Source organism: Oncorhynchus kisutch, linkage group LG25 (genome assembly GCF_002021735.2).
Source record: "Oncorhynchus kisutch isolate 150728-3 linkage group LG25, Okis_V2, whole genome shotgun sequence".
Taxonomy (NCBI): Eukaryota; Metazoa; Chordata; class Actinopteri; order Salmoniformes; family Salmonidae; genus Oncorhynchus; species Oncorhynchus kisutch.
Genome location: NC_034198.2, coordinates 15,488,258 through 15,507,723, shown reverse-complemented (window position 1 = coordinate 15,507,723; position 19,466 = coordinate 15,488,258). Strand labels below are relative to the sequence as shown.

Genomic DNA, 19,466 nt, shown 5'->3' with positions numbered 1-19,466 from the left:
TTATCGCCTCTTCGATGGCCCAAGTTCCTATCTTCAGTTCCACTTCTGCCCTTTCTCTCTGTTTAGTCCCTTTTTTCTTAAATACGTGATTTTTGTTCTTTTCTACTTCCTTGTCTCTGGCCTCCTGCAACGTCCCTCTCAACTCACATTCCATCGTTTTCAGCTGGGCCCCTGTTGGCGGCCCCCCTCCTAGATAACCTGCTTGTGTCCATCTTAACTTCAATCCCTCCCAAACTTTCTTTATATGCTTCCATTGTTCCTCTCCCCCTGATCTATATTCTATTTTTTGTTCTAGGAACTCATTAAACCTCAGCTTTGGAGTATTGGGGGTCGCCATTGTGAATTTGCTTTAAACGTAATTTAATTTAATTCAATCTGAATTTAATCGTAGTTTTAATCGAAATTCTCTCCTTCTATCTGAATATAGTTAGCATATACTTCGCCCGACGTTGATTAATACCCACGATGTATTCGAAGAGACACTATTGCTCGTACTCTGCCTTATCTCAGAGCTTCTCCTTCGTATATTCAGGTTGAGAAAAAACGCATGGGTTTGTATAGCATTATGGAGCGCACAACCAAGGGATCTATTCGACTATTTAGTCTCAATATTTAAATATTATATTCAGATATTATTTCAATTATACATCAGTCATTTCGTTCCTGATTATACATTTAACACAGAAGTCATAGGTACATACAATATAGAAGTTTCGGATTTATCCAATACCCCTTATTATAATTCTATCTCTCTCCCTCTATCTAACCACCAACAATCTTAATGGAAACAATTACAACCACATTGCATTTTAATATAAACAGTTACAAATAGACAAAACAAGACAAAACAACACGTTATATCTCTGACCCCTGAAAGCCGATCCTTATCAGTGAATTTATATCAGACTGAGCCGTACCCGGTCGCGGGACAAAATTACAATTTATCCCCTCGTCGCCAGATTTAATGAATAGTAATTAACTACCCCCTTACTGATCTCTATTCCTGATCCCTATCGAGCTGACCCCTATCAGAATTATTACACATGTCCGACCCCTATCGGTGAATCTCTATCAGACTGAGCCGTACCGGGTCGCGGGACAAAATTACAATTTATCCCCTCGGCGCCAGATTTAATGAATAGTAATTAACTATCCCCTTACTGATCTCTATTCCCGACCCCTATCGGAACTATCCAGGCCTTAAAAGTGATCACTCATCATTGAAAGCTAGCAGACTGTGCTGACCGGGTCACGGGTCACAAAATTACAATTTATCCCCTCGGCGCCAGATTTAATGAATAGTAATTAGCTATCCCCTTACTGATATCTCATCAATGATTTATATCACACCGGCCGTCGCCGGTTCGTTACTACATATGTTCACAACACTGTTCTTTTGACTCGTCAGCAAATTATAAATTTACACAAGAATTCATACTTACTTGGAAAAACTGATCAAAACTTGGACAGACTATACGACAATATGCAAAGTTTGATTTAACAGGCTTTGCTTACCTTTTTATGGTGCACCTTGAGATCAGTTTCCCGAGTTGAGCAGAATTGTTGTCCTCCCCCGAAAGTGTTCACCCGTCCTCCGTGAACCGTCCTTTCACCAACTCGCCCTCTCACACCCAAATCAACTCACTTCGACTGGATCGTTAGTAAACTATCCTCTGCCTACCAAGTTCTGTTAGAAATTAGATATGTAGACGGGCGAGTCGGTCAAGGATCGATTCAGACAAGGTGGTAAATTGTATGACAAGCGACAGTTTATTCAGAGTGAAGATATCTAGAACAGCGTAATTACGGCTCTCCCGCTAGTTCGTACGGAACTGCAGACAAAGAGCCCGTTACAATCAGTACACCACTAATATATAGAAAAGAAAGTAGGTTGATTCTGGAAGATCGGATCTTTGGATTGGTTCAGCTGGGGTGTAGTCTGTAGTCTTCCGCCATTGGCTCAGTTGTCTGTCCGTCATCGTAGAATCCTCTTTGGGCACACAATGTTCAGCTACAAAGGAGATTATGTGTGTGCGCTGGTTTTGGCAATTAGTGTAATGCGGGAGCTATCCTGTAGGGGACCCCACAGGCTTTACTTTGAGTTGTAGCCCTGTATTAACAATAGTTTGGTCACCTGCATAAGAAATAGCATTTCTCTACACTCTGCACCGCCGTGTCTTTCTCTTCTCCAACTCCATTCGCTTATATCCCTCTTCACACTGCTCCAGCGAATCCCATGCGGGCTCCTGCACTCTCTCTGGGTCGGCCGCCCACCTGTCGATTTCTTCCCACGTCGTATACTCCATAACGTCCTCCTCTCGCTTTTCCTGCGGTCGCTGCCTGTAACCACGCCGCTCGGTCCTTGTGTGGTGGGTGATTCTGTAACGGCGTTCTTCGTTTGTTGAAAGAGAGTCGGACCGAAATGCAGCGTGGTGGTTACTCATGTTTTTAATGAAAAAAGTGACGGTACATGAAATAACGAATAAATACAAAAACAACAAACGGAACGTGAAACTTATTACAGCCTATCTGGTGACACTACACAGAGACAGGAACAATCACCCACGAAAGACAAAGCGAAACTCAGGCTACCTAAATACGGTTCCCAATCAGAGGCAATGAGAAGCACCTGACCCTGATCGAGAACCGCCTCAGGCAGCCAAGCCTACACTCGACACACCCCCTAATCAACCACAATCCCAATGCCTACAAAACCCAATACGAATACAACACGTAAACCCCTGTCACACCCTGGCCTGACCAAATATATAACGAAAACACAAAACACTAAGACCAAGGCGTGACAGGTTCAACCATAGGTTAACTACCTTATCTGTTTACTTAATCCACAATCCATTTCTTTCTTCCTAGTTGGAATGGTGTTCATTAACTTGAATTACTTCTTGTCTGTGTCACACAATCCCTTCTTATGAACTCATATTGTTAATCAGATACAATAAAACGGAGCATAAGTTTACTTAGTTACAGTTACATTTAAAATGATTTGTTCAGTCATTTAATCATAATTTTCCTATCAGTAAGCCATTTTAGCATTTGAATGCTGAAGGTGTCGCGCATATGTGCAAGATCAGTAATAGGCCTCCTACCGCGCGTTGGCCAGCGCGTGAAGCTGGGCACAGTGCGCAGTTTGACTAGGCCACTGATATTGCCTGGGGATGTTCTGCATGCAAAATGACTTGTAGATCAATGACTGTTCACATTTTACATGCAGATTGACACTAAAGGAGAGGTCGCATTAGTTATTTTGGAAGGTAGAGACAATGTAATATGAGCCCCAAAAAATTGGGAACCTGGAATTTGTAGTGTTCGAAATGATTTTCGGACCAATGCGTGCTACATTTGGATGGGTTTGTGGTCCACGGACTGATGCTTATCGGTGAATCATAACATCCCTAATGGCTTCCCTACTGGCTTCCTGTCAACTTTACTGTGTGTTGTGTTATGTTAGAAGACGATCAAACTTGACTATCTAAAGGAAGTAAAAGTCGTAACTAGTTTTGTTATGTTATTGTTGGTCGTTAACTTCCTATGTTTGTGTGTCTGTGTGCAGGTATCCGCTACAGTGAAGAGGTGTCTGTTGATGAGGTGAAGGCTCTGGCCTCTCTGATGACATACAAGTGTGCCGTGGTCGGTAAGTCCCTCTCCTTCCTCTATGTTCACATCTCATTCATGCCTTGATGTTCCTGAATTCATGCAAATATACACACTTTTTCTTAGCATTTTCGGTGAGCTGTTTTCAAAGCAATGAAGTGTGTGTGCGTGTTTGTGTGTTCTTAAGCCCCAATTTTTAAGCTTTATTCTCTCTCTCCAGATGTACCCTTCGGAGGGGCTAAAGCTGGTGTCAAGATCAACGTCAAAAATTACTCTGTAAGTCCATCAGACACGCACAAACATACCCGCATACAGTGCATTCGGAAAGTATTCAGACCCCTTGACTTTTTCCATTTTGTTACAGCCTTATTCTAAAATGTATTTAAAACAAATGATAATTCTTCATCAATCTACACACATAATGAAAAAGGGAAAAAATATTGCATTTTTTTTTGCAAAAAAAGAAAAACCCTGGATAGACTCCACAGACACATCACCACAGACCACCATTGCCTTCAGGAGGTTTTGCTGTGCGTAGGGGTTGCGGTCATACATTCTCCACCGCCATACTGAGAAAAATTCCTAATTCGGATTCAGAAATGGGGAATATGCTGGCAAAAAAAGAACAGTGAACCTGGGGTGGTCATTGAACAAGGCGCGAACCAGAGCCAATCCATATGTTATCCTGAATGACAACATATGGGGCTTTCTCTGGTTGCCCTGGCTCCCCTTCCTGTTGAATAATGTTATTGTTCCTAGGTTTTGGCCTTTCTAGGGTGTTTTTCCTAGCCACCGTGCTTCTACACCTGCATTGCTTGCTGTTTGGGGTTTTAGGCTGGGTTTCTGTACAGCACTTTGAGATATCAGCTGATGTACGAAGGGCTATATAAATAAATTTGATTTGATCTAGAAATTGAAGGAGTTGTGCCTTGTTGTATGCACTTCCTGTTTGAAATTTCATCTTGGTTTCGCCTGTAGCATCAGTTCTGTGGCACTCACAGACAATATCGTCAGAGTGTTTTCTTTCCAAAACTGTCAATTATATGCATAGTCGAGCATCTTTTCATGACAAAATATCTTGTTTAAAACGGGAACGTTTTTTTATCCAAAAATTAAAAGAGCACCCCCTATATCCAAGAAGTTAACAAGCGCATTCGCGAAAAAAGCACTGTCGTTGCACCAATGTGTACCTAACCATAAACATCAATGCCTTTCTTAAAATCAATAGACAAGTATATATTTTTAAACCTGCATATTTAGTTAATATTGCCTGCTAACATTAATTTATTTTAACTAGGGAAATTGTGTCACTTCTCTTGCGTTCTGTGCAACAGAGTCAGGCTATATGCAGCAGTTTGGGCGGCCTGGCTCGTTGCGAACTGTGTGAAGACCATTTCCTCCTAACAAAGACCATAATTAATTCCCCAGAATTGTACATAATTATGACATAACATTGAAGGTTGTGCAATGTAACAGCAATATTTAGACTTAGGGATGCGACCCTTTAGATAAAATATGGAACGGTTCCGTATTTCACTGAAAGAATAAATGTTTTGTTTTCGAAATTATAGTTTCCAGGTTTTGACCATATTAATGACCTACGGCTCATATTTCTGTGTGTTATTATATTATAATTAAGTCTATGATTTGATAGAGCAGTCTGACTGAGCGGTGATAGGCACCAGCAGGCTCGTAAGCATTCATTCAAACAGCACTTCCTGCATTTGCCAGGAGCTCTTTGCTGTGCTTCAAGCATTGCGCTGTTTATGAGTTCAAGCCTATCAACTCCCGAGATTAGGCTGGCAATACTATAGTGCCAATAAGAACATCCAATAGTCAAAGGTATATGAAATACAAATGCTATAGAGAGAAATAGTCCTATAATTTCTATAATAACTACAACTTAAAACTTCTTACCTGGGAATATTGAAGACTCATGTTAAAAGGAACCACCAGCTTTCATTTTTCCTCATGTTCTGAGCAAGGAACTTAAAAGGTTAGCTTTTTTACATGGCACATATTGCATTTTTACTTTCTTCTCCAGCACTTTGTTTTTGCATTATTTAAACCAAATTGAACATGTTTCATTATTTGTTTGAGACTAAATTGATTTTATTGATGTATTATACTAAGTTAAAATAAGTGTTCATTCATATATCGGCCAATTAATCGGTATCAGCTTTTTTTGGTCCTCCAATAATTGGTATCAGCATTGAAAAATCATAATCGATCGACCTCTAATTGAAACGTGTGGAAACAGGTGAATAGTGTTTACGGTTATGGGAAACGTGTGTGTGTGTGGTTGTGTGTGTGTGTTTTTGGGAATGATGTAAGAGTATGGGTTTTTGTGCTAAAGGAACCAGTTTTTGTGTTTAAGCAATCAAGAAAAACTGTAAAAGTTTGGAGGGGAGGGGGGCTTGGTCAGGGAGGTGACCAAGAACCCAATGGTCAAAGCTCCAAAGTTCATCTGTGGTGATGGGAGAACCTTCCAGAAGGACTGCCATCTCTGCAGCACTCCAGCAATCAGGCCTTTATGGTAGAGTGGCCAGACAGAAGCCACTCCTCAGTAAAAGGCACACGACAGCCCGCTTGGAGTTTGCCAAAAGGCACATAAAGACTCAGACCATGAGAAACAAAATTCTCTGGTCTGATGAAACCAAGATGGAACTCTTTGGCCTGAAGGCCAAGCGTTATGTCTGGAGGAAATCTGGCACCATCCCTCTACCATAAGGTATGGTGGTGGCAGCATCATGCTTGGGGATGTTTTTCAGCAGCAGGGACTGGGAGACTTGTCAGGATCAAGGGAAGGATTAATGGTGCAAAGTACAGAAAGATCCTTAATGAAAACCTGCTCCAGAGAGCTCAGGACCTCAGACTGGGGTGAAGGTTCACTTTCCAACAAGACAATGACCTTAAGCACACAGCCAAGACAATGCAGGAGTGGCTTCAGGACAAGTCTCTGAATGTCCTTGAGAGGCCAGAGCTTGAGAGGATATGCATAAAAGAATGGGAGAAACTGCGCAAATCGAAGTGTGTAAAGCTATAGCGTCATATCTGAGAAGACTCACACAAGTGTGTGTGTAGTTGTGTCATGTAGGGGAAAGAGCAGCCAGGTTACCCGTGATACAAGTGTTCAGTATTCGACATCCATCTATGGCTGAGGGAGATGACGTGGAAACCTGCTACTAGGGGCAACAGTGAGTGCTTTTACCTTCAAGTAGGTTTCGGTTTAGCTTGAATCCAGAGAGAAAAACAATTATATTAAAAACATTTAAGCCTATTCCAAACAACCCTTACCTTAATGTCTGAATTTAACCCTATCCTTAGAAATTCAGAGTTAAACTTAACCTTAAACGCTTAGAAATGTTTGGAACAACTTTGAAATTTGACCTTTGAGAAACAAGGATTAACGTCTCATTCTGACATGAGACTGAAAACTGGTAGTGAAAGATTGGCCTGCTTACTGGCTCTTCTCCACCACAAACACACACGCACTGGGTTTCCGTTAGCTGTTAATAGACTGTTTTTTTAAAACATTTTTTAAAAGTAGATAAATAAAATTGCAGCCGGACAAACTGGGAGAAGAAGAACAAATCCCATTGTTAGCCTATTAATTGATGGAAATACCAGTCGATGAAAATACTTTAGACTGGGCATGCTTATCGGTCTCTGGTGGAATTAAATTGCCGCGTGTGTACAGTATATTCGTTATGTAGTCCTATCCTTTTCATCACACGTGTATGGCATACAGAGCCTTTGAGTGGAAAATCTGTCAGACAGCGTGAGAGCTGCTGCTACAGCATCTCAAACAGCAAATACATACAGTGCCTTGCAAAAGTATTCATCCCTTGGCGTTTTTTCTATTTTGCTGTAATGTAAATGGATTTTTATTTGGATTTCATGTAATGGACATACACAAAATAGTCCAAATTGGTGCAGTGAAATGAAAAAAAATATTTGTATCAAAAAATGTAAATAAAAACGGAAAACTGGTTCGTGCATATGTATTCACCCCCTTTGCTATGAAGCCTCTAAATAAGATCTGGTGCGACCAATTACCTTCAGAAGTCACACAATTAGTTAAATAAAGCCCACCTGTGTGCGATCTAAGTGTCACATGATCTGTCACATGATCTCCGTATATATACACCTGTTCTGAAAGGCCCCAGAGTCTGCAACACCACTAAGGAAGGGGCACCACCAAGCAAGCGACACCATGAAGACCAAGGAGCTCTCCAAACAGGTCAGGGACAAAGTTGTGGAGAAGTACAGATCAGGGTTGGGTTATAAAAAAGATCTGAATCTTTGAACGTCTCACAGAGCACCATTTTAAATCCATTGTTAAAAGATTGAAAGAATATGGCACCACAACAAACCTGCCAAGAGAGGGCCGCCCACCAAAACTCACGGACCAGGCAAGGAGGGCATTAATCAGAGAGGCAACAAAGAGACCAAGGATAACCCTGAAGGAGCTGCAAAGCTTCACAGTAGAGTATCTGTCCATAGGACCACTTTAAGCCGTACACTCCACAGAGCTGGGCTTTACGGAAGAGTGGCCAGAAAAAAAGTAATTACTTAAAGAAAATAATAAGCAAACAAGTTTGGTGTTCGCCAAAAGGCATGTGGGAGACTCCCCAAACATATGGAAGAAGGTACTCTGGTCAGATGAGACTAAAATGTAGCTTTTTGGCCATCAAGGAAAATTCTATGTCTGGCGCAAACCCAACAGCTCTCATCAGCCCGAGAAAACCATCCCCACAGTGAAGCATGGTGGTGGCAGCATCATGCTGGGACTGGGACTGGGAAACTGGTCAGAATTTAAGGAATGATGGAGGGCATTAAATACAGAAAAATTCTTGAGGGAAACCTGTTTGTCTTCCAGAAATTTGAGACTGGGACGGAGGTTCACCTTTCAGCAGGACAATGACCGTATGCATACGAAAGCAACATTTGAGTGATTTAAGGGAAAACATTTAAATGTCTTGGAAAAGCCCAGACCCCAATCCAATTGTAAATCAGTGGTATGTCTTAAAGATTGCTGTACACCAGTGGAACCCATCCAACTTGAAGGATCTGGAGCATTTTTGCCTTGAAGAATAGGCAAAAATCCCAGTGGCTAGATGTGCCAAGCTTATAGAGACATACTCCAAGATACTTGCGGCTGTAATTGTTGCAAAAGGTGGCTCTACAAAGTATTGACTTTGGGGTGTGAATAGTCATGCACCCTCAAGTTTTCTGTTTTTGTGTCTTATTTCTTGTTTGTTCCTCCCCCCCCAAAAAAAATGTCTATTTTAATATCTATTTTAATTCCAGGTTTAAGCAAACAAAATAGGAAAAATGCCATGGGGGTGAATACTTTCTCAAGCTGCTGTAGGCAACGGAAGGCAGGCTACTTGATTCCGTATGTGTTATTTCATCGTTTTGATGTCTTCATTATTATTCTACAATGTAGAAAATAGTACAAATAAAGAACACCCTTGAAAGAGGAAGTGTGTCCAAACTTTTGACTGGTACTGTATTTAATTGTTTGAAACCGGAATGCCGTACTCCATATTATGAGCATGTCTTACCTTGCCTCAAAGTAGCCTAGCCAAAATCAGACCATATCCCTGGAGGAAATTATTTTATATATACTTTTTTTCATTGTCCAGGAGCCAAAGGCAGATTCCTAGTCATATTAGCAACCCATTGCAAGTTATTGCAGATTAGATTTCCCCTTTTTTCTACATTTCAAACGGATATTTTCATCTGCCGCATGAAACCGCTCGCATGTGCAGTGAGCTTTTGACAACAGTGTTTTCCCACTAATTGCATTAAGGAACGAACATTCGTACGTAGCCTACTTCCTTGTGCACATTGCTGCGCTTATAATGTGAAGAAATAATAGTTGATCAACATTTTAAGCTAAACATTTTGATCTGCTGCTTTAAACTCATTGCTGTAAATGTTTTTATTTTTTAATGTAGCCTAGGCCTACTGGTTGTTTGAATTTGGGCTCTATCATCCCACAACTGTCCCAGAGTCTGTTCAGAATAGGCTATTTCTTTCTCGGCAATCTGACCAATAGAATTGTTCAAATGTTCTACTTTGGGGACAGTTTCTTGACATAGGCTAGTGATGTTGCTGTTCGTTATTGATGTTGTTGGCACAGGAAAAGTAAATGTGGCAGTTATTCTAAGGTCTTCAAAGTGCGCATCAGAATTCGGTAAGAAGGACCACACATCGTTGCATCCTCGAGTTGCATGTTCTGTTAATACGATTTACCATCATCTACATGTGATTTCTGTCACCCTGAGCACTGTGGGTGGGTGCCCTAATCAGGTTACGCACCCAATGCATATGGGTCCAGTACATTTCTGAAATGTCCATTAAATTAAAATGTCCAGGGCCACGGAAACCCTGACACGCACGCACACACACACACACACACACCATAGCAGGCGATTATGGTGGGAACGCTCTGATGCACAGGAAGCATATCTTACTCCCTGTCACATCAGTGATATATTCCAGTGACCCCTTTACACACACACACTTTCTGTCTTTTCCCCTCCAGCATAGAAGAAAATCAGAGGTTTAGTCTTATCCTTTTAGCATCTCCTCATTTCTCCTGCTCTCTACACACAGACACTCACCACAGAGCACGATATACTGTTTATTTATATCCTTTGGCGTTAGGGCTGTTTGCTATGGCTTTCTGTTATAACATTATGTCATAGATAGACTACATGACCAAAAGTATGTGGACTGCTCATCGAACATCTCATTCCAAAAGCATGGGCATTAATATGGAGTTGGTCCCCCCCCTAATGCTACTATAACAGACTCCACTCTTCTGGGAATGATTTCTACTAGATGTTGGAACATTGCTGCGGTGACTTGCTTCCATTCAGCCTCAAGACCATTTGTGAGGTCTGGTGCTGATGTTCGGCGAGTAGGCCTGGCTCACAGTCGACGTTCCAATTCATCCCAAAGGTGTTCCATGGGGTTGAGTTCAGGGCTCTGTGCAGGCCAATGAAGTTCTTCATCACCGATTTCGACAAACCATTTCTGTATGGACCTCACTTTGTGCACAGGGCATTGTCATGCTGAAACAGGAAAAGGACTTCCCCAAACTGTTGCCACAAAGTTGGAAGAATTGTCTAGAATGTCATTGTATGCTGTAACATTAAGATTTCCCTTCACTGGAACTAAGTGGCCTAGCCCAAACTATGAAAAACAGCCCCAGACCATCATTCCTCCTCCACCAGACTTTACAGTTTGCACTATGCATTGGGGCAGGTTGCATTCTCCTGGCATCCACCAAACCCAGATTTGTCCGTTGGACTGCCAGATCACTCCAGAGAACGCATTTCCACTGCTCAAGAATCCAATGGCGGCACTCCAGCCGACAACTTGGCATTGTGCATGGTGATCTTGGGCTTGTTTGCGGCTGCTTGGCCATGCATACAGATTTCATGATTCTCCCGACGAACAGTTCTTGTGCTGACATTGCTTCCAGAGGCAGTTTGGACCTCGGTAGTGAGTGTTGCAACCAAGGACAGACAATTTTTACCTTGCTACGCGCTTCAGTACCCGGCGGTCCTGTTCTGTTAGCTTGTGTGGCTTACCACTTCGCAGCGAGCCATTGTTGCTCCTAGACGTTTCCACTTCACAATAACAGCACTTACAGTTGACCGGGGCAACTCTAGCAGGGCTGAAATTTGACGAACTGACTTGTTGGGAAGGTGGCATCCTATGTCGGTGCCATGTTGAAAGTCACCGAGCTCGTCAGTAAGGCCATTCTACTGCCAACGTACACTACCGTCCAAACGTTTGGGGTCACTTAGAAATGTCCTTGTTTTTGAAAGAAAAGCCGGGTTTTTTTCTCGGTTTTTTCTTCTTCATTAAAATAACATCAAATTGATCAGAAATACAGTGTAGACATTGTTAATGTTGTAAATGACTATTGTAGCTGGAAACTGTAGATTTCTTTTTAAATAAAATATTTCTACATAGGCGTAAAGAGGCCCATTATCAGCAACCATCACTCCTGCGTTTCCAATGGCACGTTGTGTTCGCCTTTTAAAATGATAAACTTGGATTAGCTAATTGATCATTAGAAAACCCTTATGTTAGCACAGCTGAAAACTGTTGTGCAGGTTTAAATAAGCAATACAACTGGCCTTCTTTAGACTAGTTTGTGGGTTCGATTTAAAGTCCCAAAATGGCCGGAAACAAATAACATTCTTCTGAAACTCATCAGTCTATTCTTGTTCTGAGAAATCAAGGCTTTTCCATGTGAGAAATTGCCAAGAAGCTGAAGATCTCGTACAACGCTGTATACTACTCCCTTCACAGAACTGGCCCTAACCAGAATAGAAAGGGGAGTGGGAGGCCCCGGTACACAACTGAGCAAGAGGACAAGTACATTAGAGTGTCTAGTTTGAGAAACAGACGCCTCACAAGTCCTCAACTGGCAGTTTCATTAAATAGTACCCGCCAAACACCAGTCTCAACATCAACAGTGAAGAGGCGATTCCATCTCAATTAAAAACAGCTCGCTTAAAGCATCAGACAAGCTCACTATAGTTGATTTTGTTAAAACACATAAGGTGTGTATGTATAACAACAAAAAAATACACGTTAAGAACTTACGACCAATATTTTTGGACGGGGACAGTCACAGTGTCTCCACTAGTATGTCCTTCAGCTGGCAGAGACCCACCCCTCCCCCTCTCTCTACTTGTGCACACTGTGATCAATCAATTCTCTTTATCGCTCTCCCCTTTCTTTTTCTCACTCTCTCTCTCGCCCTCTTTATTTCCCCTCTCTCTCCATTGCGCTCTCTCCCTCATCTCAATTCAATTACATGCAAAGGGCCTTTCTTTATTGTCATGGGAAACGTGTTTGCATTGCCATATATTGCCATAAATATTAACAAAAAACGATTAGAAATGAAAAGTTAACATTGCTCTCTCTCTCTCTCTCTCTCTCTCTCTCTCTCTCTCTCTCTCTCTCTCTCTCTAGGACAATGAGCTGGAGAAGATCACTAGGAGGTTTACCATTGAGCTGGCCAAGAAAGGCTTCATCGGTAAGCGTGACTGTGTGCCTCACACAGTCTTACGTAGCCAGTTGTCCCCTATGATCCTGTATGCTAATGACTGCGACATGTTAACTCAAAACACATAGAGATGTCTCTCCCTTACATGTAATAATAGTGATGGGGTAGTAGACCCCCCCTTCCAGTCAGTCAGCTCCTCCTCCTTCCTCCCCCCTCCCCCCTCCGTCCTCCAGGTGTTGGGGCCCCGGGAACACATGAGAATGTCCCTCGCTACATACCACACCCTGTTTATACCACAGAGAGTCTGGTATTTAGACATGTCTCTCTCTCTGCCATCAGGGTATAGTGGGCATTCAGAAAGCTCCAGTCAGCCACTGTACAGTGTTAAACATATAGTAAGCATATACTGTAGAAACTAACTAGTTGGTGTATATTTAGAATATGTACAAGTAGGGTTGCAAATTTTGGGGAATATTCAAAGGTGGAAACTTTCCTTGGGAATTAAAGGGAATATATGTGAATTAACTGAATTATATGGGAATTAACCAAAATATATGCAAATTATTATTAATACTATTTAAATGTAGATGTTTTTTGCATTGGATATATTTACAATATCATATGGAGACAGAAACATAAACCTTTTACCTTCTTATAAGTAGACATAATTGCAAATGATTAAACAATTTAGTTTAATTGAACTTTAATTAAATTATTTGACTCTTCACATGGGATGATCACCAATGATCCATCGCATCGCCCAAAAACGTTTTCAACATACATCTGTAAAATGATAGTCTAGAAACTAAAGCTTTGGTTGTCTTCCTCTCCGGCTTCCATGTCTTCCTCTCAGGCTTCCATGTCTTCTCTCTGGACCTCCTCAATGTCCACCTCTTGAACATCAGACTCTGAGGCCTCATCTTCACTGTCACTTTCTAACCACGTTGAGGATGGCTCGTTTTCAGGCTCAAAAAGCCTAAAATTTGCAAGGATGGCCACCAATTTTTCAACCCAAACAAGGACCAGTTGCGCTCTAAGGCCGCTGATGTTGGTGGGATTTGGAGGATGATGGCGGCAACAGGGGAAAGAGTCTCAGATCCTCAAAGTCCCTTCCACCAGGTGGCTGATGAGATATGTTGGCAGGACTGCCGTATTGCATCTCCATCCCAAAGCCCTTGCTCGGAAGTGTACTTCATCAGACTGCCAAGAACCTGGCCCTCATCCAGGCCAATGTGGCGAGACATGGTAGTGATGACACCATAGGCCTTGTTGATCTCTGCACCAGACAGGATGCTCTTGCCAGCGTACTTGGGGTCCAACATGAACGCTGCGGCGTGTTTGGGCTTCAGACAGAAGTCTTCACGCTTTTTGATGCATTTCAGAATTGTAGTTTCCTCTGCTTGGAGCAACAGTGAAGTGGGCAGGGCATTACGGATTTCTTCTCTTACATCTGCAAGCAGAGTCTGAACATCAGACAGGATGGCATTGTCTCCCTCAATCGGTGCAATGGCTCCTGCTATAGGTTTCAGGCTGCTTACCACTCTCAAAAAACATCATCCAGGAGGGTCCTCTTGATGGGGCTGTCCATTTCGGCAGACTGTGATATGGCAATTTCTTTGAGAGACTCCTTCCCCTCCAGGAGACTGTCAAACATGATGACAACACCACCCCAACGGGTGTGACTGGACAGCTTCAATGTGGTGCTCTTATTCTTCTCACTTTGCTTGGTGAAGTAAATTGCTGCTATATCTTGATGACCCTTCACATACCTAACCATTTCCTTGGCTCTCTTGTAGAGTGTATCCATTGTTTTCAGTACCATGATGTCATTGAGGAGCAGATTCAATGCATGAGCAGCACAGCCAATGGGTGTGATGTGAGGGTAGGACTCCTCCACTTTAGACCAAGCATCCTTCATGTTCACAGCATTGCCTGTTACCAGCGAAAATACCTTCTGTGGTCCAAGGTCATTGATGACTGTCTTCAGCTCATCTGCAATGTAGAGACCGGTGTGTCTGTCACTTGTGTCTGTGCTCTTGTAGAATACTGGTTTAGGGGAGATGATGATGATGATGATAATTATTCCTTGCCCACGAACATTCGACCACCCATCAGAGATGATTGTAATACAGTCTGCTTTCTCTATGATTTGCTTGACCTTCACTTGAACTCTGCATCCAGCAAATTAGTAGATAAAGCATGTCTGGTTGGAGGGGTGTATGCTGGGCGAAGAACATTCAGAAATCTCTTCCAATACACATTGCCTGTGAGCATCAGAAGTGAACCAGTTGCATACACAGCTCAAGCAAGTCATTCGTCAGCATTTCTCTGACTACGTTCCTACATTGAGTCAAAAAAAAAACTTCTGATTCCAGGAGGACCATGAGCTGTTGTTATCGATAAGGTGTCTGATTCATCATTTTTACCTTGAATAGAAGTAGAGGGACTTTTGTCAAAGGTTGCTTGTTGTGAGCGGTGAGGGAACTTTATGCACTTGGCCAGATGATTCTGCATCTTTGTTGCATTCTTCACATATGAGGCACAGTATTTGCAAATGTACACAGCTTTTCCTTCTACATTAGCTGCAGTGAAATGTCTCCACACATCAGATAGTGCCTGTGACATTTTCCTGTAAAGATTAGATTTTTTGTTGTAAAAAAACAAATACAATTCCATGTACAGATAAATAGCTAAGCAGTTAGATTAAACAACTCCTTTGTAAGATGATAAATGTTTTAAAGTGGAACATGTATGGAAACAGGTGAATTAACACTCCTCAGTTAGCAGGCTCCAGCAAGCTAAAACCTATATGGCAGTAAAAACTAACTAGCAGAAATTGTTAACAAGTTCTAAATGATTTAAACACACTTTGATGTAGGCTACTATTTACTAGTTAACAAAATATAATGTATGTCATATAAAATATATTCACCCCATCCAGTATTGTAATCAAAACTTACCAGAAAGCATGTAGTCCTAGGCTCAGACAGTATAGTAGTGTGGGCTCAATAGCATCTCCATCGTGTGCAAGATCTTGAGAATCAGCTGTACATGTGATGGAAGAGTGCACTGTGCATGCAGAGGGTTGCAATTCCATTGAATTCTGGATAGTTTAACCAAAATATGTCAGAAGACCAAGACTTGCCTATGTGTATCCCACAAAAAATGTTCACTGTTAAAAGCTAACTTTTTTGATGAATTTAAGCAAAATTCCCCAAATTCCGGAAACTTACCAGAAGATTTCCAACCCTTTGCAACCCTATGTACAAGTATAGAGATATATTAATACGTTTATCTCAAACATGTGTAGTGTTTGATTGTGTATGTTTGTGAGCAAAAAAAGCTGTGTGTGCGTACGTACGGGAGATAAGTATATAGGGTGTGTACATGCTCCCCTTCCTCACATATACCTTTACGCCCCTTCCCCCTCCTCCCCTTAGGGCCAGGTATTGATGTGCCTGCTCCTGACATGAGCACCGGAGAGAGAGAGATGTCCTGGATCGCTGACACATACGCCAACACCATTGCACACACTGTGAGTTACCGCACACACACAACACACACACACTGATCCCAACACGACCGAAGTCATTATTGTGTAGTGTTTGGCCATTCATTCCCATACTGAGCTCAGAGTAACCTATGGCCAGTCAGTGTCTCACAGTGTGGTGCGTGTACAGCCCTAATGCCAGGCTGGATACTGACAGAGGGTTACATATTCCCCACTGAGAGGTGAAAATAGGTACAGGGCATATGTGGTCACTCTTTCTCCGTCAAAATCCCTCCCCCTCTCTGTTTTTATCTCTCCAGTTCTCCTTCCACTACAGTAGTAAAGACCCTTAGTTGTAGTTTGCAGGGTGTGTAGAGGGAGACGGATTACAACTCTCAGGCCCTCTGTGCGCTCCATCTACAAATGACATAGCTTTAAAAAAAATAAAAAAATAAACGATTATGTGATTAGCGAATCCTCACAGAGCCTTGCTCAGGCCGATCCCCTCGAACACTCCATATACGGTGCCTTAGGAAAGTATTCAGACCCTTTGACTTTTTCCAGGTTTTGTTTCATTACAGCCTTATTCTAAAATGTATTAAATTGTTTTTATCCCCTCATCAATCTACACACTATACCCCATAACGACAAAACAAAAACAGGTTTTTATACATTTTTGCTAATGTATACCGTAATTGCTGGACTATTAAGCGCACCTGAATATAAACCGCACCAACTGATAAAAAAAAAAGATGTATTTTGTACATAAATACGCTGCACATGTCTATAAGCCGCAGGTGCCTACCGGTACATTGAAACAAATTAACTTTACACAGCCTTTAAACGAAACACGGCTTGTAACAAAAATTAAACAGCAGCCTACCAGTAAAGTCATTGGTCACTATCTTCCTCCTCCTGTGCACTGAAACCACTGAAGTCATCTCCTTCGGTGTCGGAGTTGAAAAGCCTCAGAATTGCTTCATCCGATGTTAGATCGTTTTCATTGTCGCTCTCGTCACTTTCATCCGGAGGCAAATTCCCCGCTGAACTGCCCTCAACAACACTCAGCAGTCCAGCCTTTCGAAACCCGTTGATGATAGTGAATTTTTTGACAATGCTCCACGCTGTCAGGACCCACTGGCAGACTTGACCATAAGTGGCTCTTCGCATGCGGCCCGTTTTAGTGAAGGATTTCTCCCCACTTGTCATCCAAGCCTCCTTAAATGCACAATTTACACTGATGTCCAGTGGCTGCAAATACTTTGTTCTGCCCCCAGGAATCACAGCTGGAATTGAGTTTGTCCTCTTGATGGCTTCTTTCACAGATTCTGTTATGTGGGCCCTCATCCTGTCCAACACGAGCAATGCCTTGTTCTTGTGAAAGAATCCTCCCGGTCGCTTGCCGTAACACTCCGTATGCCATTCATGCATTAGGCCTTCCGTCATCCATCCTTTCTTGTTGACTTTCATAACAATTCTTCTCTGGAATGTTTCTTTTGGCATCGTCATGCGTTTAAAAATCAACATCGGTGGAAGCTTTTCTCCCGATGCCGTGCAGCTCAGAACACAGGTGAACTGCGTTTTTCTCCCGATGCCGTGCAGCTCAGAACACAGGTGAACTGCGTTTTTCTCCCGATGCCGTGCAGCTCAGAACACAGGTGAACTGCGTTTTTCTCCCGATGCCGTGCAGCTCAGAACACAGGTGAACTGCGTTTTTCTCCAGATGCCGTGCAGCTCAGAACACAGGTGAACTGCGTTTTTCTCCCGATGCCGTGCAGCTCAGAACACAGGTGAACTGCGTTTTTCTCCCGATGCCGTGCAGCTCAGAACACAGGTGAACTGCGTTTTTCTCCCGATGCCGTGCAGCTCAGTACACAGGTGAAGTGCGTTTTTTCATGCCCAGTTGTTTTCAACGTGATGGATGATTCACCTTTCCTGTTGACAGTCCGAGTGAGAGGCAGGTCAAACGTCAGAGGAACCTCATCCATATTTATGATGCCGTGCGGGCCGATGGAATGCTCCTCTATCTTTGCATCGGTGAATTTGCGGAAGTTTGAAACTTTTTCCTCGTAGTCGGGGGGGAGCTGCTGACACAAACTCGTCCGTACCCTGATGGACAGGCCCTTACGTCTCATAAATCATAGACACCACGATGGTCCACCTCTAAAATCCTCAAACTTCATTGCGGTGGCGATTGTTTTGGCTTTCAGTCGGATCTGCACAGTTGAAACACCTCGGCCGCCTGCTCTCTGTGTGTTGGCCCAGTCTTCAAGCTCATTTTCTAGTTCGGGCCATCTGCTTTTCTTCCCTCTGAAAGCTTTTGTCGTCTTTTTGCACTGAGTCAGTTCCTCACGCTGCTGTTTCCAACGTCTTATCATCGACTCATTAAGGCCAAGCTCCCGTGCAACAGCTCTATTCCCTTTTCCAACAGCCAGATCGATCGCCTTCAACTTGAAAGCTGCATCATATGCATTTCTCCGTGTCTTTGCCATGATGAGGGTGACAAAATGACTACCGTAATCAGAATGATGGGAAGTTTGAGCGCGCTCGATTTACGTCACATTATGTGACGGTGCTCAGTTTTTTGGCGGCATGAATCTTGTGAAAGCGGGAAAAATCCAAAAATTAGGGTTAAACCGCAAGGTTGTATAAACCGCAAGGTTCAAAGCGTGGGAAAAAAGTAGCGGCTTATAGTCCAGCAATTACGGTATATAAAAAAAATGCTTCTACACCTGCATTGCTTGCTGTTTGGGGTTTTAGGCTGGGTTTCTGTACAGCACTTTGAGATATCAGCTGATGTACGAAGGGCTATATAAATAAATTTGATTTGATTTTGATTTGATTTGATATATCACATTTACATAAATATATAAATAAACCCTTTACGCAGTACTTTGGCAGCGATTACAGCCTCAAGTTTTCTTGGGTATGACGCCACAAGCGTGGCACACCTGTATTTGGGGAGTTTCTCCCATTTCTTCTCTGCAGATCCTCTCAAGCTCTTTCAGGTTGGATGTGAAGCGTTGCTGCACAGCTATTTTCAGGTCTCTCCAGAGATGTTCGATCGGGTTCAAGTCCGGGATCTGGCTGGGCCACTCAAGGACATTCAGGGACTTGTCCCTAAGCCACTCTTGCTTTGTCTTGGCTGTGTGCTTAGGGTCGTTGTCCCGTTGGAAGGTGAACCTTTGCCCCTGTCAGGTTCTGAGCGCTCTGGATCAGGTTTTCATCAAGGAACTCTCTGTACTTTGCTCTGTTCAACTTTCCCTCAAACCTGACTAGTCTCCCAGCCCCTGTAAAACATCTTTCCAATTCATTTTTTTA

The 19,466-nt window shown here is 42.6% G+C and overlaps 1 protein-coding gene across 1 annotated transcript in view; it reads left to right on the top strand.

Moving 5' to 3' along the window:
• LOC109870549 (glutamate dehydrogenase, mitochondrial) overlaps positions 1-19,466 on the top strand; it is a 54,812-nt gene that overhangs the window by 16,627 nt on the left and 18,719 nt on the right. The window contains exons 2-5 of the mRNA XM_031805073.1: positions 3,572-3,652; positions 3,833-3,888; positions 12,622-12,685; positions 16,096-16,190. Of these exons, the coding sequence (XP_031660933.1) occupies positions 3,572-3,652; positions 3,833-3,888; positions 12,622-12,685; positions 16,096-16,190 (296 nt within the window). The remainder of the gene's footprint in view (positions 1-3,571; positions 3,653-3,832; positions 3,889-12,621; positions 12,686-16,095; positions 16,191-19,466) is intronic.